At 47.8% G+C, this 15,982-nt stretch overlaps 1 protein-coding gene across 4 annotated transcripts in view; it reads right to left on the bottom strand.

The window, feature by feature from the left end:
- The window catches only part of DENND6A (DENN domain containing 6A), a 49,827-nt gene extending 42,468 nt beyond the window's left edge, over window positions 1–7,359 (bottom strand). For 2 of the 4 annotated variants that reach the window (XM_073351477.1, XM_073351478.1), the window contains exon 1: window positions 7,075–7,357. In XM_073351477.1, coding sequence (XP_073207578.1) covers window positions 7,075–7,254 — 180 coding nt within the window. In that variant the 5' untranslated portion in view covers window positions 7,255–7,357. Of the gene's footprint in view, window positions 1–7,074 lie in introns of all 4 variants that reach the window. The other 2 variants (XM_073351479.1, XM_073351476.1) reach the window with 2 other exon arrangements.
- Window positions 7,360–15,982: the final 8,623 nt, after the last annotated feature.

The raw sequence follows: 15,982 nt of genomic DNA, 5'->3' as shown, positions 1-15,982 counted from the left end.
CTCCATGCTTGGTGCCTGCCTCAGACTGATTTTGGAGGGACGTGTTCAGCTAAAACAATTCAGACATTTCTCAGAATGAGACATGAGTAAAACATGTTGTTTTTTCCATATTAAATTTTTTTTTTACCACTATTATGTTGAGAAGCTTTGGTGCCTCCATGCTTTAGAAAAAATACTTGAAATCTGTCAGGAGGTGGGGGGCGGGGGGGTCACCAAGGTGTCAGGGATGTGCCTTTTGGGGCCACCATGAAAGTCAGCCAAAATTTGGCCACATTATAATCCTCTGAAAAATCTGTTTGCATATGCTCTTAGGCAGCTTAATTCTCTGAAGATTCCATCTGTACTGAGCATGCTCCAGTACTTCACACCTAACAGATGTCAACTTGACTGTGCATGCACTATCCCAACAGAGCAACTAAGCATGGTCCATTCCAGGACTGCAGGGAAGAAGGGAACACTTTCCCTGCATTTGACCCTCCTGGTGACTTGTGCAGTGCCAAGTACCAGAACTGGGGACAAATGTTCCCAATTCTCCCATTGTTCGTGCCCAGGCAGCGAGGAGGAGGAGGAAACTCCCTGATTTGAAGGCAGAGGCGTGAGAAATTGGTGGGGGGAGGAATGCAACGAGGGGACAAAGGGGCAGGATCAGAGGGGAACAGAACCGAGGGGACGACAGGGTAAAGGAGCCAGGGACAGTCAAAGAACTGGGAGGGAGGAGACAAAGACAAGAACAGGGGACACAGGCAGAAGCACAGAAAGGGGCTGAGGACAGGGGAATAGCAGCAGTGGAGGAGAGAGGCTGGAGATGACAGGGACAAAAAGGTCTATAACCACTATAGATCATTGTGGAAAGTTTTGGTTTACATTACTTGCCTCATATCACATAGGAACTGTGGCAGAGGCAGGGATAGAATCTAATTTGCTATAATGGCATTCAAATGCCTTAACCATGAACACCAGAGTTTCAGTAAACCAGCGTTAAGAAAACCCCATTTAATGGTGAGAGCCTAAGCCACGATTCATAAATAAAGGCAATGCAAAGTGATTTGAAAATAGTGGGCATTGGAGACAACCAAATTTTACAAGCTATTTAAAAAGAAAAAATCTATCTATAAGACAGCCTTCCTGAATACTTCGCAGACTTGCAGTTTTCTAGACACGCAAGGTACTGTATTGCTCCCTCTTTCCTTTGAAAGGGTTTCAAGACAGAAGACCAGATGTGTGTTCATTAATTCCAGTTAAGAGAAAAAAAAGTGTTCACTTTGTAACTTCCATACCTTTTGGTATCTCATATGGTTGAGAAAGTTACCTGTACTTTGTTACTCAAGGTGAAAATCTTGCTGCTGATTAAAGACAGTTTAAATGATAGAGAAGTCTTAGACCCTAAGCCTGCAAATACTTAATTTTAAAAAGAGATTCCCACAGAAAAGTATGGGATTGCTTCTGTGGCAAAAGTTAAGCATGTGGATAAGCACTTGCCCAATATGGGCCACTGTGAGCTCTCCTCACTGCTGAGAAAAGCTAAAAGGGCAGTAAGAAAAGGAGTACTAGTGGCACCTATGCCCTGGTCTACACTAGGACTTTAGGTCGAATTTAGCAGCGTTAAATCGATTTAAACCTGCACCCGTCCACACAGTGAAGCCCTTTAATTCGACTTAAAGGGCTCTTAAAATCGATTTCCTTACTCCACCCCTGACAAGTGGATTAGCGCTTAAATCGACGTTCCCAGCTCGAATTTGGGGTACTGTGGACACAATTCGATGGTATTGGCCTCCGGGAGCTATCCCAGAGTGCTCCATTCTGACCGCTCTGGACAGCACTCTCAACTCAGATGCACTGGCCAGGTAGACAGGAAAAGAACCGCGAACTTTTGAATCTCATTTCCTGTTTGGCCAGCGTGGCAAGCTGCAAGTGACCATGCAGAGCTCATCAGCACAGGTGACCATGATGGAGTCCCAGAATCGCAAAAGAGCTCCAGCATGGACCGAACGGGAGGTACGGGATCTGATCGCTGTTTGGGGAGAGGAATCCGTGCTATCAGAACTCCGTTCCAGTTTTCGAAATGCCAAAACCTTTGTCAAAATCTCCCAGGGCATGAAGGACAGAGGCCATAACAGGGACCCGAAGCAGTGCCGCGTGAAACTGAAGGAGCTGAGGCAAGCCTACCAGAAAACCAGAGAGGCGAACAGCCGCTCTGGGTCAGAGCCCCAAACATGCCGCTTCTATGATGAGCTGCATGCCATTTTAGGGGGTTCAGCCACCACTACCCCAGCCGTGTTGTTTGACTCCTTCAATGGAGATGGAGGCAATACGGAAGCAGGTTTTGGGGACGAAGAAGATGAGGAGGAGGAGGAGGTTGTAGATGGCTCACAGCAAGCAAGCGGAGAAACCGGTTTTCCCGACAGCCAGGAACTGTTTCTCACCCTAGACCTGGAGCCAGTACCCCCCGAACCCACCCAAGGCTGCCTCCTGGACCCAGCAGGCGGAGAAGGGACCTCTGGTGAGTGTACCTTTTAAAATGCTATACATGGTTTAAAAGCAAGCATGTGAAAGGATTACTTTGCCCTGGCATTTGCGGTTCTCCTAGATGTAGTCCTAAAGCCTTTGCAAAAGGTTTCTGGGGAGGGCAGCCTTATTTCGTCCTTCATGGTAGGACACTTTTATCACTCCAGGCCAGTAACACATACTCGGGAATCACTGTAGAACAAAGCATTGCAGTGTATGTTTGCTGGCATTCAACCAAAATCCGTTCTTTCTCTCTCTGTGTTATCCTCAGGAGAGTGAGATATAATTCATGGTCACCTGGTTGAAATAGGGTGCTTTTCTTCAGGGACACATTCCTGCTGGGCTGGTTGCCTGTGGCTGAACAGAAATGTTCCCCGCTGTTAGCCACGGGGAGGGTTGAGGGGGTAGTCACGCGGTGGGAGGAGGCAAAATGCGACCTTGTAACGAAAGCACATGTGCTATGTATGTAATGTTAACAGCAAGGTTTACCCTGAAAGAGTGTAGCCACTGTTTTATAAAATGTGTGTTTTTAAATACCGCTGTCCCTTTTTTTTTCTCCACCAGCTGGATGTGTTTCAATGATCACAGGATCTTCTCCTTCCCAGAGGCTAGTGAAGCTTAGAAAGAAAAAAAAACGCACTCGAGATGAAATGTTCTCCGAACTAATGCTGTCCTCCCACACTGACAGAGCACAGACGAATGCGTGGAGGCAAATAATGTCAGAGTGCAGGAAAGCACAAAATGACCGGGAGGAGAGGTGGAGAGCTGAAGAGAGTAAGTGGCGGGCAGAAGACAGGGCTGAAGCTCAAATGTCGCGGCAGCGTGATGAGAGAAGGCAGGATTCAATGCTGAGGCTGCTGCAGGACCAAACCAGAATGCTCCAGTGTATGGTTGAGCTGCAGCAAAGGCAGCTGGAGCACAGACTGCCACTGCTGCCCCTCTGTAACCAACCGCCCTCCTCCCCAAGTTCCATAGCCTCCACACCCAGACGCCCAAGAACGCGGTGGGGGGGCCTCCGGCCAACCAGCGACTCCACAACAGAGGATTGCCCAAAAAAAAGAAGGCTGTCATTCAATAAATTTTAAAGTTGTAAACTTTTAAAGTGCTGTGCTTAATGTGCTGTGTGGCATTTTCCTTCCCTCCTCCACCACCCCTCCTGGGATACCTTGGTAGTCATCCCCCTATTTGTGTGATGAATGAATAACGAATGCATGACTGTGAAGCAGCAATGACTTTATTGCCTCTGCAAGCGGTGATTAAAGGGAGGAGGGGAGGGTGGTTAGCTTACAGGGAAGTAGAGTGAACCAAGGGGCGGGGGGTTTCATCAGGGAGAAACAAACAGAACTTTCACACTGTAGCCTGGCCAGTCATGAAACTGGTTTTCAAAGCTTCTCTGATGCGTGCCGCGCCCTCCTGAGCTCTTCTAACCGCCCTGGTGTCTGGCTGCGCGTAACCAGCAGCCAGGCGATTTGCCTCAATCTCCCACCCCGCCATAAACGTCTCCCCCTTACTCTCACAGATATTGTGGAGCACACAGCAAGCAGTAATAACAGTGGGAATATTGGTTTCGCTGAGGTCTAAGCGAGTCAGTAAACTGCGCCAGCGCGCCTTTAAACGTCCAAATGCACATTCTACCACCATTCTGCACTTGCTCAGCTTGTAGTTGAACAGCTCCTGACCACTGTCCAGGCTCCCTGTGTACGGCTTCATGAGCCATGGCATTAAGGGGTAGGCTGGGTCCCCAAGGATACATATAGGCATTTCAACATCCCCAACAGTTATTTTCTGGTCTGGGAAGAAAGTCCCTTCCTGCAGCTTTTGAAACAGACCAGAGTTCCTGAAGATGCGAGCGTCATGCACCTTTCCCGGCCATCCCACGTTGATGTTGGTGAAACGTCCCTTGTGATCCACCAGAGCTTGCAGCACTATCGAAAAGTACCCCTTGCGGTTTATGTACTCGCCGGCTTGGTGCTCTGGTGCCAAGATAGGGATATGGGTTCCGTCTATAGCCCCACCACAGTTAGGGAATCCCATTGCAGCAAAGCCATCCACTATGACCTGCACATTTCCCAGGGTCACTACCCTTGATATCAGCAGATCTTTGATTGCGTGAGCTACTTGCATCACAGCAGCCCCCACAGTAGATTTGCCCACTCCAAATTGATTCCCAACTGACCGGTAGCTGTCTGGCGTTGCAAGCTTCCACAGGGCTATCGCCACTCGCTTCTCAACTGTGAGGGCTGCTCTCATCCTGGTATTCATGCGCTTCAGGGCAGGGGAAAGCAAGTCACAAAGTTCCATGAAAGTGCCCTTACGCATGCGAAAGTTTCGCAGCCACTGGGAATCGTCCCAGACCTGCAACACTATGCGGTCCCACCAGTCTGTGCTTGTTTCCCGAGCCCAGAATCGGCGTTCCACAGCATGAACCTGCCCCATTAGCACCATGATGCATGCATTGGCAGGGCCCATGCTTTCAGAGAAATCTGTGTCCATGTCCTGATCACTCACGGGACCGCGCTGACGTCGCCTCCTCGCCCGGTATCGCATTGCCATGTTCTGGTGCTGCATATATTGCTGGATAATGCGTGTGGTGTTTAATGTGCTCTTAATTGCCAAAATGAGCTCAGCGGCCTCCATGCTTGCCTTGGTATGGCGTCCGCACAGAAAGAAGGCGCGGAACGATTGTCTGCCGTTGCTCTGACGGAGGGAGGGGCGACTGACGACATGGCTTACAGGGTTGGCTTCAGGGAGCTAAAATCAACAAAGGGTGTGCCTGTACATCAAGGAGTATTTCAGGCAGGACTGCACGGAGGGTTCCAATAAGAAATGGTGCACCAAAGTTATCGTTCTTATTGGAACAAGGAGGTTAGCCTGGCCTCTGATTGATACATGGCTAGATTAACCTCGTTGCGCCTTCTCTGTGACTGACTGCAGTGTGATCTAGACAGGGGAGGAGGAAAATGAGTCCAAAACAAATCTGGTCTATGTCTTGTTCTGACCCACTCCATCGATCCTTTACATCTTTGGCTGGCAGCAGACAAAAAAGGCGCGAAATGATTGTCTGCCCTTGCTTTCACGGGGGGAGGGAGGGTGGGAACGGGGTCCTGACGACATGTACCCAGAACCACCTGCGACAATGTTTTTTGCCGCATCAGGCATTGGGATATCAACCCAGAATTCCAATGGGCAGCGGAGACTGCGGGAACTGTGGGATAGCTACCCACAGTGCAACGCTCCAGAAGTCGATGCTTGCCTCGGTACTGTGGAAGCGCTCCGCCGAGTTAATGCACTTTAGAGCATTTTCTGTGGGGACACACACACTCGAATATATAAAACCGATTTCAAAAAAACCGACTTCTATAAATTCGACCTAATTTCGTAGTGTAGACATACCCTTAGAGACTAACCAATTTATTTGAGCATAAGCTTTCGTGTAGCTCACGAAAGCCTATGCTCAAATAAATTGGTCAGTCTCTAAGGTGCCACTAGTACTCCTTTTCTTTTTGCGAATACAGACTAACATGGCTGCTACTCTGAAACCTGTAAAAGGGCAGTGTTTACTTAAGTCATGTGTTGCAAACAAATTAATTTCTTTGTTGTTAGTAATACATTATAACATTAACCGAATCAAATTTTTAACTCTAATTTACTTATCACTATTCTATTTACTTTTCTCTTGGATATAACAAAGAAACGCCATTAAGTCTGTTTCAACTTTGTTAAGAGCTGCAATGTCTGGGTTTCAGAAACTTAAGAATATATACTTACTAGTGATCTGGAGAAGATTGAGAAGATGATCTACACTCAGACTGCTACAATACAACTTTTAAACCTTTATTTAACACCTGGATACTATGAAAATGATACTATTAGAGAAATGTGAAAAACACACTCATTTTGGATCAAGATGACAACAGTTCAGAAAAATGCACTGAGAGGTGATGGGAGTAGGCTAAACAATTATTTGAAGTTAATTAATTCAATTACTTTTCTTGGTGTTTGCCTGCTTTTTATTTTCAAATGTAGAGGAACCCAGTCAATTTAAAATCTAGTTGTTTTAAGACCATGTGTCGGAAGTAGTTCAAGATACTGCCCTTACCTCTGAGTCAAGTCTTCTGATTTCGTGCAATCAAATCTCTCTCCCTTTATTTATTTTTTTTTTAAATTTTCTCTGTTGCTGTGTAACACAAACAATAGGGGAAGTGCCTCACTCCGGGAACGCGATAGTGAAACTGACTCTACACAAAGTGCTGTCAAAAGCCCAAGCTAAAAACACCTCAGAGCACGGGCCCAAACGCCCCCCGCCAGTGCCGCCGACCTGCAGGGTCACGCCGGACGGAGCCGGGCAGGTGCGGCGCCTTCGTGCAGAGCGAGGGAGAGAGGAAGAGAGTCAGTCTCGGGCGGATGGCGGCCCCCCGGCTCGGACCATTCCCCTCCTCAATGCTAAGGGTCGGGCGAGCTTGGGCGCAGCGCGGCAGAGTCTCCCGGCGGCAAAGGAGCCAGGGTGGGATACCGCCCCCTTCCCCCCGCGACTGACGGTCAGGGCCTCTTCCCGCCCGTGTCGCTCACCTCCACGGCCTGGCCCAGCTCCAAGTCGAAACCCACCACGCACACGCAGTGCAGCCAGGCCGAGAAACGGTCCCAGGGCAGCAGCGACAGGCACCGGCCCAGCGCAGCCTCCTCCGCCTCACAGGGGCTCCGCGAGGCCGCGCTGAGGGCGCCGCTCTGGCTCTGCTCCCGCACGGCCATGGCACTAGCGCGGCTCGGCCGCGGCAGGAGCAGCCGAGCCGGCTCCAGCCCGCAAACCAACGGGGAGAGGGCGGCAGGGTAGAAAGAGAATCACGTGACACGCTGCGCGCTTCGTCTTGTTCGGGGATGGGAGCGTCCAAACTACTTCGGGGGGGAGCGGGAGAGTCTAAAGCGTCCCCAAGCCAGCGAGGAGGCGAAAGCGAAAGAAGCCGCCCGCCGCAGCGGGAGAGTTGCCGCAGCTCTTCCCGTTGTACGAGGCGAGAGGGTCCGTCCAGCCACTGGGGCTGGAGCTTCAGGGCAGGCCCTGAACTTCGACCACTGTCGCCCTACAGAGGTGGGGAGACCTGCCTGACCCCGTCCCTCTTTAACAGTCGTGATCCCACCTTTGGCCCTTTCATGGTACCTGACCCCTGGCCTCACAATTGTCACGGGGCCAGTTCCTCTGTCTTGCTGGTTGCCACAGCCCACGCTGTGCCCTCTTGCTTGTTGGCTGACACGGCTCATGCTATGTCGCTTGTCACAGAGTTTAAGGCAAGAAGGGACTGCCAGGTCCCTGTTCATCAGGACACTAGACACCACCCCTCACCTGTGCACCAAGCCCAAACAACCAGAATTAGACGGAAGTGTTACTGCCCTCAGGGGGATTCAACTAGTGTGTCACAAGTAGAGAACAGAAGGAACTGAGGTGAAGCAACGCTTGAGAGCCCTGCAGTGGCAAAGGCTTGATTATTTGAGACATACTGTTGTTCCTGGTTAAGACATTAGACTGAGATTTAAAAGATCTGGGTCCTATTCCTGGCTCTTGCCCTCCTCTGTACAAGTCATTAGATTACTCTGTGCTCCATTCCCTATCTGTGAAATGGGGAAGTCATTAAAAGTCATTTCTGCATATATTTTGAGCTCTGTGATGTTCTCAGCACCCCCATACTAGCTGTTTTTTGCTTTAGGATGTATTTATTGGGTCATATCAATGCCACCCAAGCCACTAGAGGGTCCTTTGTATTTTCAGGCTAATATTTGTTTTCTGAGAAACAATGTTTTCTCAGGGTTTTATGTTTCTTCCCTGAAGTGATAGTTTTTTTCAACCATAATTCCAGGGTAACAAAGATTTGTGAGCGGGGTTATTATTAAAAAGTCTCAGAGTAACAGCCATGTTAGTCAAAAAACCTGGATTTGTGCTGGAAATGGCCCACCTTGATTATCATACACATTGTAAAGAGAGTGGTCACTTTGGATGGGCTATTACCAGCAGGAGAGTGAGTTTGTGGGGCGGAGGGGCGGGGCGGAGGGTGAGAAAACCTGGATTTGTGCTGGAAATGGCCCAACTTGATTATCATACACATTGTAAGGAGAGTGATCACTTTAGATAAGCTATTACCAGCAGGAGAGTGGGGTGGGAGGAGGTATTGTTTCATGGTCTCTGTGTATATAATGTCTTCTGCAGTTTCCACAGTATGCATCCGATGAAGTGAGCTGTAGCTCACGAAAGCTTATGCTCAAATAAATTGGTTAGTCTCTAAGGTGCCACAAGTACTCCTTTTCTTTTTATTAAAAAGTCCTTTTCCAGGTGCAGTAAGTGGGTTTTACTTTCCATTAAGGAAAGGAAAGTGTGGGGCCTTAACAAGTTGACAGTGGGTCTTTAAAGGAATGAAAAAAAGCAACGAACATATTAATATTTTAAACGGTACTTTCTTTTTTGAATAAGTAACATTATTTTTTCTAAATACAATAGTTTCCTCTAATTACACTTGTACATATCATTACAGACATTTCACACATAATAGATGCCCTGCTTTTATCATTTTGCTTAGTTGTCTTGTACAGCAGATGGGACGGGACTTCCTCAGATCTATACAACTTTAGACTTCAAACTTACACTGGTTATTTCTCAGATAGCAGATACTCTCTCACCCTGTGCTGGCAGGCCATGTGCCCTTAAGCCTCAGCTTCAGTGAGGCGTGAAGGTGTGAAAGTCCACTTCTCAGCAGAGTAATGCCAAACACTGATTAGAGACTGTTGCAGCAGCAACTTCTTCTTCAGTCATTGCTAAGAGGATTTTCAGACCAGTCATGCTGGTTTTAAATTACTGTGTGGAAACCAATTAAACATAATGCAATCCGCAGTGTGGATGCAGTTATATCAGTATAAAGGTGTTTATATTAGTATAGATTGTTTCAGTAAACAGATATAGTTATAATTTCTAAACTGATATTGTTAAATTGATACAACAAAGGTATGCAGACATGCCCTAAGGACCTAAATTTTGCTGCTTTAACTATGCCAATATACTTAAAGTGGGAAAAGTCCCCTAGTGTAGATGCAGTTATACCAGTTAAACTTGTTGAGTTTCAGGAAATGGAATAAGTCATACCAGTATAAGGCATTTTTATACTGGTATAATTGCATCCACAGACACTAGGGCTTTTACTGGCATAATTATGTTGGTAAAAATTACACTCCTAACCAATAACTGTGCTAGTGAAACTTTTAAGTATAGACCAGTCCTTCGATGTACTGCATTTGTGACAGGCTTCTTGCCTTCCCCAACACATACTTATCCGCACAAAGGCCAAGTACAATCTGGCCCTTTATCTGTCAACACCAACCATTAAAACAGAAAATAACCCATTAGTGAATACTTCTCTGTCACTGCAATCAACCAAAGATTAGCATTCTGGGGACGTGCTCTTTCATTATATGTTTCCAATGCATCAGCAAAGAAAGTGACAGCCTACTACAGAACATATTTGTAGGCCATACATCTGTGTTATACAGCTCTCAGACAAAAAGCTCTTCAGGGATTCAGACTGGATCATTGCACAATTCAGAACTGATATGCTCTGCTGCTACATCATTTGCACCCATGGACACTCTGGAGGCTTGAATTACCATGCATTCAAATAATACTAGCTACTCTACTAAGTATTGCAACAGGACCATTTCAACAAATGACAGAGTGGGTGACCAAAATGTCACAATGCTGTTTCCCCTTGATTAATTAAATTTGTGAAAGCACTTCTGCTACCTAAGAAAAGATTTATTACATTTCCAATCACTGCATCATAGCAGCAAAAAGGAGACTTTTTACAATAAAGATAGTATACTTTCCACACATATTAAATATTTTCGATTGCACACATCTCTGTCCAACCCTCTAGTGAATCAAATAAGGAGTTAGGGACAGGGAAGTCAAATCTAAGGTGAAAAACAAAAGGGCATGATTTTGGAAATAAAAGGGTAATGGGTATGTCATAGTAGAAGCAAGATGGATCTACACAAATGAATCTCAAACTTCAAGACCTTGCTTATCACTTCCAAGACTCAAAAGTATTTGGCATACCGCCTTTATAATTGTCATCAACAATTTTTAGTAGATTGTTATTCTTACCCTATACCTCAAATTTACCCATATACCATGTGACTGAGGCCCACATACCACAAGTTGAAAATCAGTTCTCTAGCGAGTTTTTATTATCTAGGCTACTGTGTTAAGGTATGCTGTATGAAAGTAGGAAGAAAATAAAGGAGATCAGGGAGAGGGAGGAAGTGGTAGAAAGTGCAGCAGAATTTAGATTCATTTGAGGAAAGAGATTGAGAGACGAGAAGCAGATATAAGGACATTTTAAAGTTAGCAAGTGTAGTGAAAAAGGAGATAAGGGAGTATAGCTGTCCAATTCTCAGCCTGGGCTCTGCCAAAATCTCTTTGTCTCTTGCCCCTGGGTCTCTTATGAGCGCCCCCACTCCTGGACAATCTCTCTGTTCCCAGCAGGAGTTCAGCTCACTCCCAGCATCGTTTCTGAATCCAATTACTTCTAGTCACTGGCGGCACTCCCTGGGTTCTCACACAGGTTATTGGCTGGGAGCAGCCCTCCTGGGTCCCTCACTGTATCAGGCTTGTAGTGTTAGTCTGTACCTCAAAGTGAGGGGGAGGGGTAAAGAGGAATGGAGAGAGGAAAGGCTAGCCACTGCTTCAGGCTGGGCTCCCTTTAGTACTTGAGCTCCAGAGCAGCCTCTCCTTCTGGGCAATGTCCTTGTTGTTGAAGGAGGAGAGGGAGAATGTCACCTCTGCCTTTTCCAAGTGGCACATGTTCTGCAGGTGCACGTAATTGGCACTACCTGAGTACAGGAATACTTGCTAGCCTATCACTGGGATGTGGATGTGTCCCATCACAGTGAGAAAGTTCTGATGATGAAAAGTAGAGAAGGGTGTAAGCAGAGAATTCCTGCCAAATAGCATTTTTTCTTTGAATTTTTTAGAAAGATCTTACTTAGAAAGGAAAGAGAGTTTGAGGAAGGAATCAAAGGAAGAGAAAAATCAGTGGTGATTGTAGGCATTTGAGTCAATCAAGATGAAGAAATAAAGTTCGTTGTAAAGGAAGATGGCAGAATGGAATGGAGAATGCACATGTAGTGGAGAAATTCCATTAATTATCATATTTAAGTTCAATGTATATATTCAGAGGTGAAAGTAAGCCGGTACGCTCCTGTACGGCATACCGGCAAGCAGCATAGGTGAATTATATGGGCTCGTGGCTCCACTAATGTTCAGGGCTGGGTTACCCACCTGGTCCCACCTGCTCTCCCCCCCCCCCACTCCGTCTCCCTGGGTCCAGAGCAGAGTGTCCCTGTCTCTCCCCTGCAGCACCATGCTGCCTCCCTGCATCAACTGCCGCCGCAGGGTTCTAGTGCCCCCTATTCAAAAGTGGCAGGGCAGGCTGCCCTTCCCGTGCCCTTCCCCCTCAGATCCTTTCATTTTCCAGTGGGACCCTCCACCAGTACAGTAGCCCTCCCTGCCCGCAGTCACCGCTCCTGCCCCATGCTGGGCAAGGGGCATCCCCATCCCCCACCCCCCGTGAGGCTACAGTGAGGGGCAGCAGCAGTGGATGAGGTGCACATGTGATGGCAGCCCCCCTGCTCACGGCACCCACCACAGGGGAGGTGAGGGAGATTCCTGGACCTGAGAGGGGCCCTAGGAGCACACGCAGTGACAGTGGTGGGGGGTGAGTGTGCTGCTGAAGGGGAGAGGGGATTCCCTCTCCCAGAGCTCATTGCTGCCGGGGGGAAGAGGGCTGGGGGGAGTCCTCCTTTCTGGCTCCAGGCGTGGGGCAGCCTCCCTGCACCCCAAACTCATCCCCAGCCCTGCCCCACCCCAGAGCCCATACCCCCAGCCAGAGCCCTCATCCCCCCACACCCCAACCCTCTGCCCTAGCCCTGAGCCTCTCCAACACCCCAAACCCCTCATCTCCAGCCCCAGCCAGAGCCCTCATCCCCCCCGCACCCTCTGCCTCAGCCCTGAGCCCCCTCCCACACCCCTCATTCCAAGCCACACCCCAAACCCATCCCCAGCCTCACCCCTGCACCCCCTCCCATCCCCAACCCCCCCTCCCAGAACCTGCACCTCCTCCCTCTGCACCCCCTCCCATCCCCAAACTCCCTCCCAGAGCCTGCACCCCTTCTGCACCCCAATCCCCTGCCCCAACCCAGGGCCTGCATTCCAGACCTCCTCTCCCCCCACCCAAACTCCCTCCCAGAGACTTGGGCAGGTGGGGGGGAAGGACTTTGGGGGGGGCAGAGCTTGGGCAGGGGCAGGTTCTGGGCACCACCAAAATTTCTACAAACCTGCCACCCCTGCCGGCAAGAGCCGGTGAGCCGTACCAGGGCAGACCGGCTTCCCCAGGTAGCAATTTAAAGGGCCTGTGGCTCCCAGCACTGCCGGAGCCCTGGGGTAGCAGCGGCAGGGCTCGGGTGGCGATTTAAAGGGCCCAGGGCTCCTGCTGCTGCTACCGCCCTGGGCCCTTTAAATCACCGCTGTAGTCTCGCTGCCGCTACCCCAGGGCTCTGGAGACAATTTAAAGGGCCCGGGCAGTAGAGGCAGTGGGAGCCCCAGGCCCTTTAAATAGCCCCCGGAGCCTGCCGGAGTCCTAGGGGAGTGGCAGTGGGGCTCCCGGGACTACTTAAAGGGTTTGGGGCTCCCGCTGCCTCTACTACCCCGGGCCCTTTAAATAGCTGCTGGAGCTGATTTAAAGGGCCCTGGAGGGTAATGGTAGACAGAGCTCCGGGCCCTGCTGCTGGACCCCCGGGGCTCCGTCGGCAATTTAAAGGGCCTGGGGCTCTGCTGCACTAGCAGCAGCTCGAGCCCCGGCCCTTTAAATCGTCCCCAAACCCCAGGGCTCCCAACCACCTCTGCAGATGGGAGCTCAGGGAGTGATTTAAAGGGCCCGGGGATTTAAAGGCCTTGCCTCTTCCGGTAGAGGCCACACCTCTTCCGGTTGTGGCCCCGCGCCCTCCTCAGGACTCCAGAGTACCGGCAATTCGTTTAAGTTGCTTTCACCCCATATATATTTATAATTTTACAGTTGTAGCTAATTTAAATATCCAGTGCTATGGTATTCTTCAGATAGCAGTCTTTTTACTTAAAAAACAAACACTGAAAAATAAATGAATAAAAATAAATGTTTTCAGTAAAAGCAGAATGAGGGAGACCACACAAAGAAAACCAGCATGTGGGTATTTTTTGAGGTGTTCAGTACCTCTCAGAAAGTGTCCCTCTCTAGGTCCAGGGTAGAAATAGGTGGATGGGTATTTTTACCCATCAGAATGTGCAGTTGTAGATTGCTTGCCAGGAATAAAGATGACTGACTGGCTGGCACATGCTCAATTTAGGCAAACCACCCTTTGCCACACGTGGCATAAAAGGCAGTAACATTTGGCAGCCATATTAGGTATGGGCAAAAGTGGCCATTTTAGTGGCCATCTTAGTTAAAGTCAGGAAGCCCATAAAATTTTATGGATGACAGTCATCATAGCTAATGGCAATAAGGCCACACTGTATAACCATATTGCATGAGGGAAATGGAAAGGAGGGCACAATCACATTTCTCTTTCTAGGCAGTTGGCGTTTATGTGAGGCCAATGGAACGAAGAGGCAGTTAAGTCATATCCACACCTGCCTAGGAATTTGGCCTAAGTGTCTCAGGATAGCATGGAGTTTCTCAGGTCCTAAGGACTGCCTCAAAATCTCAGCATCTTTTGCTGCAGTGGCCCCCATGAATTCCAAATTAACTGTAACCATTCAAGGAAAAGATCTGGGTGTTATGTGCAACTCAGTGGAAAGATCTGATTATTGTGCAGTGGTGATCAAAAAGGAAAACAAATTATTTGGCTGTATAAAGAAGAGGTATTCACACTGGAAGTTGTGAGCATTTGTCTGGGGGTCATGACCACCCTGCCTTTTCAAACTGCAAAATGGGAGGGGGCTACCAGCTAGATCCTAGCTAAATGGGTAGGGTGCTGCTGATATACAGGTCCTAATACGGAAAATTGGCTTGCAGTATAGAAAAGGTTCAGAACTCCTGGTATAAGAATGATATCGAAAATAATATGATAGTGCAATTATATAAACCAGTATATGCCTGGAACAATGGTCAGCCAATGTCAAGTAGGACACAGCAGAAACAGAGGGGTCCAGAGACTGGCAATGAAATTAAATAGCAGCATGGAGAGACTTCCATATGGAAAGAGATGAAAAGAATAGGATTTAAATTTAGAGAGGAGATGGATAAGGCCCCAATCTCTCAAATACTTAACACGTGTTTATTTTATATCAGTGGGGAGATTTTGGCAGAGCCCAGGCTGAGAATTGGACAGCTATGCTCCCTTATCTCCTTTTTTACTATTCTTGCTAACTTTAAAATGTCCTTATATCTGCTTCTCGTCTCTAAATCTCTTTCCTCAAATGAATCTAAATTCTGCTGCACTTTCTACCACTTCCTCCCTCTCCCTGATCTCCTTTATTTTCTTCCTACTTTCATACAGCATACCTTAACACAGTAGCCTAGATAATAAAAACTCGCTAGAGAACTGATTTTCAACTTGTGGTATGTGGGCCTCAGTCACATGGTATATGGGTAAATTTGAGGTATAGGGTAAGAATAACAATCTACTAAAAATTGTTGATGACAATTATAAAGGCGGTATGCCAAATACTTTTGAGTCTTGGAAGTGATAAGCAAGGTCTTGAAGTTTGAGATTCATTTGTGTAGATCCATCTTGCTTCTACTATGACATACCCATTACCCTTTTATTTCCAAAATCATGCCCTCTTGTTTTTCACCTTAGATTTGACTTCCCTGTCCCTAACTCCTTATTTGATTCACTGTCACCTGGCTTCTACACCCTCCACTCCCCTAAGATCATTTTTCTTGCCAAGCACAAAGACCTTAGCTTTATTTTTTTGGGGGGGGGGTTGACCTTTCCATTACTGTCAATCACCCCCTCATCTGCTTGGGCTTTTGATTCATCCAGTTCCTCCCAGCCTCACTGACTGTTCACTATGTCTTTTTCAAATGGTTGTGTATCATTCTCCTCACCTCTCTCCAATGGCATCCTTCAAAGCTATGTCGTTGGTTCTCTCTTCTTTCCATATATCCTGCCATGGAATGATCTTGTCTGCTACCATGGCTTCAATTTCTAATTCTTTAACCATCTTCTGCTAGATTGCTTTAGAGAGGCAGCATAGCCAAGTGAATAAACCACTAAACTAGGACTTGGGAAACCTGGGTTCTCTTCTTGACTCTGTCGTGTTCCTTGCTCTGTCCCTATCTGTAAAATGGGGATAATAATGTTGACTTCCTTTCTAAAATGCTTTCAGACAGGCTTATGGAAAGCACTATATAAGAGCTAGGTGTTATTATATTGCTGATTAAGGTTATGAGTTTGGTATGGAAAT

Source organism: Lepidochelys kempii, chromosome 7, assembly GCF_965140265.1.
Source record: "Lepidochelys kempii isolate rLepKem1 chromosome 7, rLepKem1.hap2, whole genome shotgun sequence".
NCBI classification, from domain to species: domain Eukaryota; kingdom Metazoa; phylum Chordata; order Testudines; family Cheloniidae; genus Lepidochelys; species Lepidochelys kempii.
The sequence above is the reverse complement of the archived record's forward strand: the minus strand, read 5'-3'. Positions and strand labels throughout refer to the sequence as shown.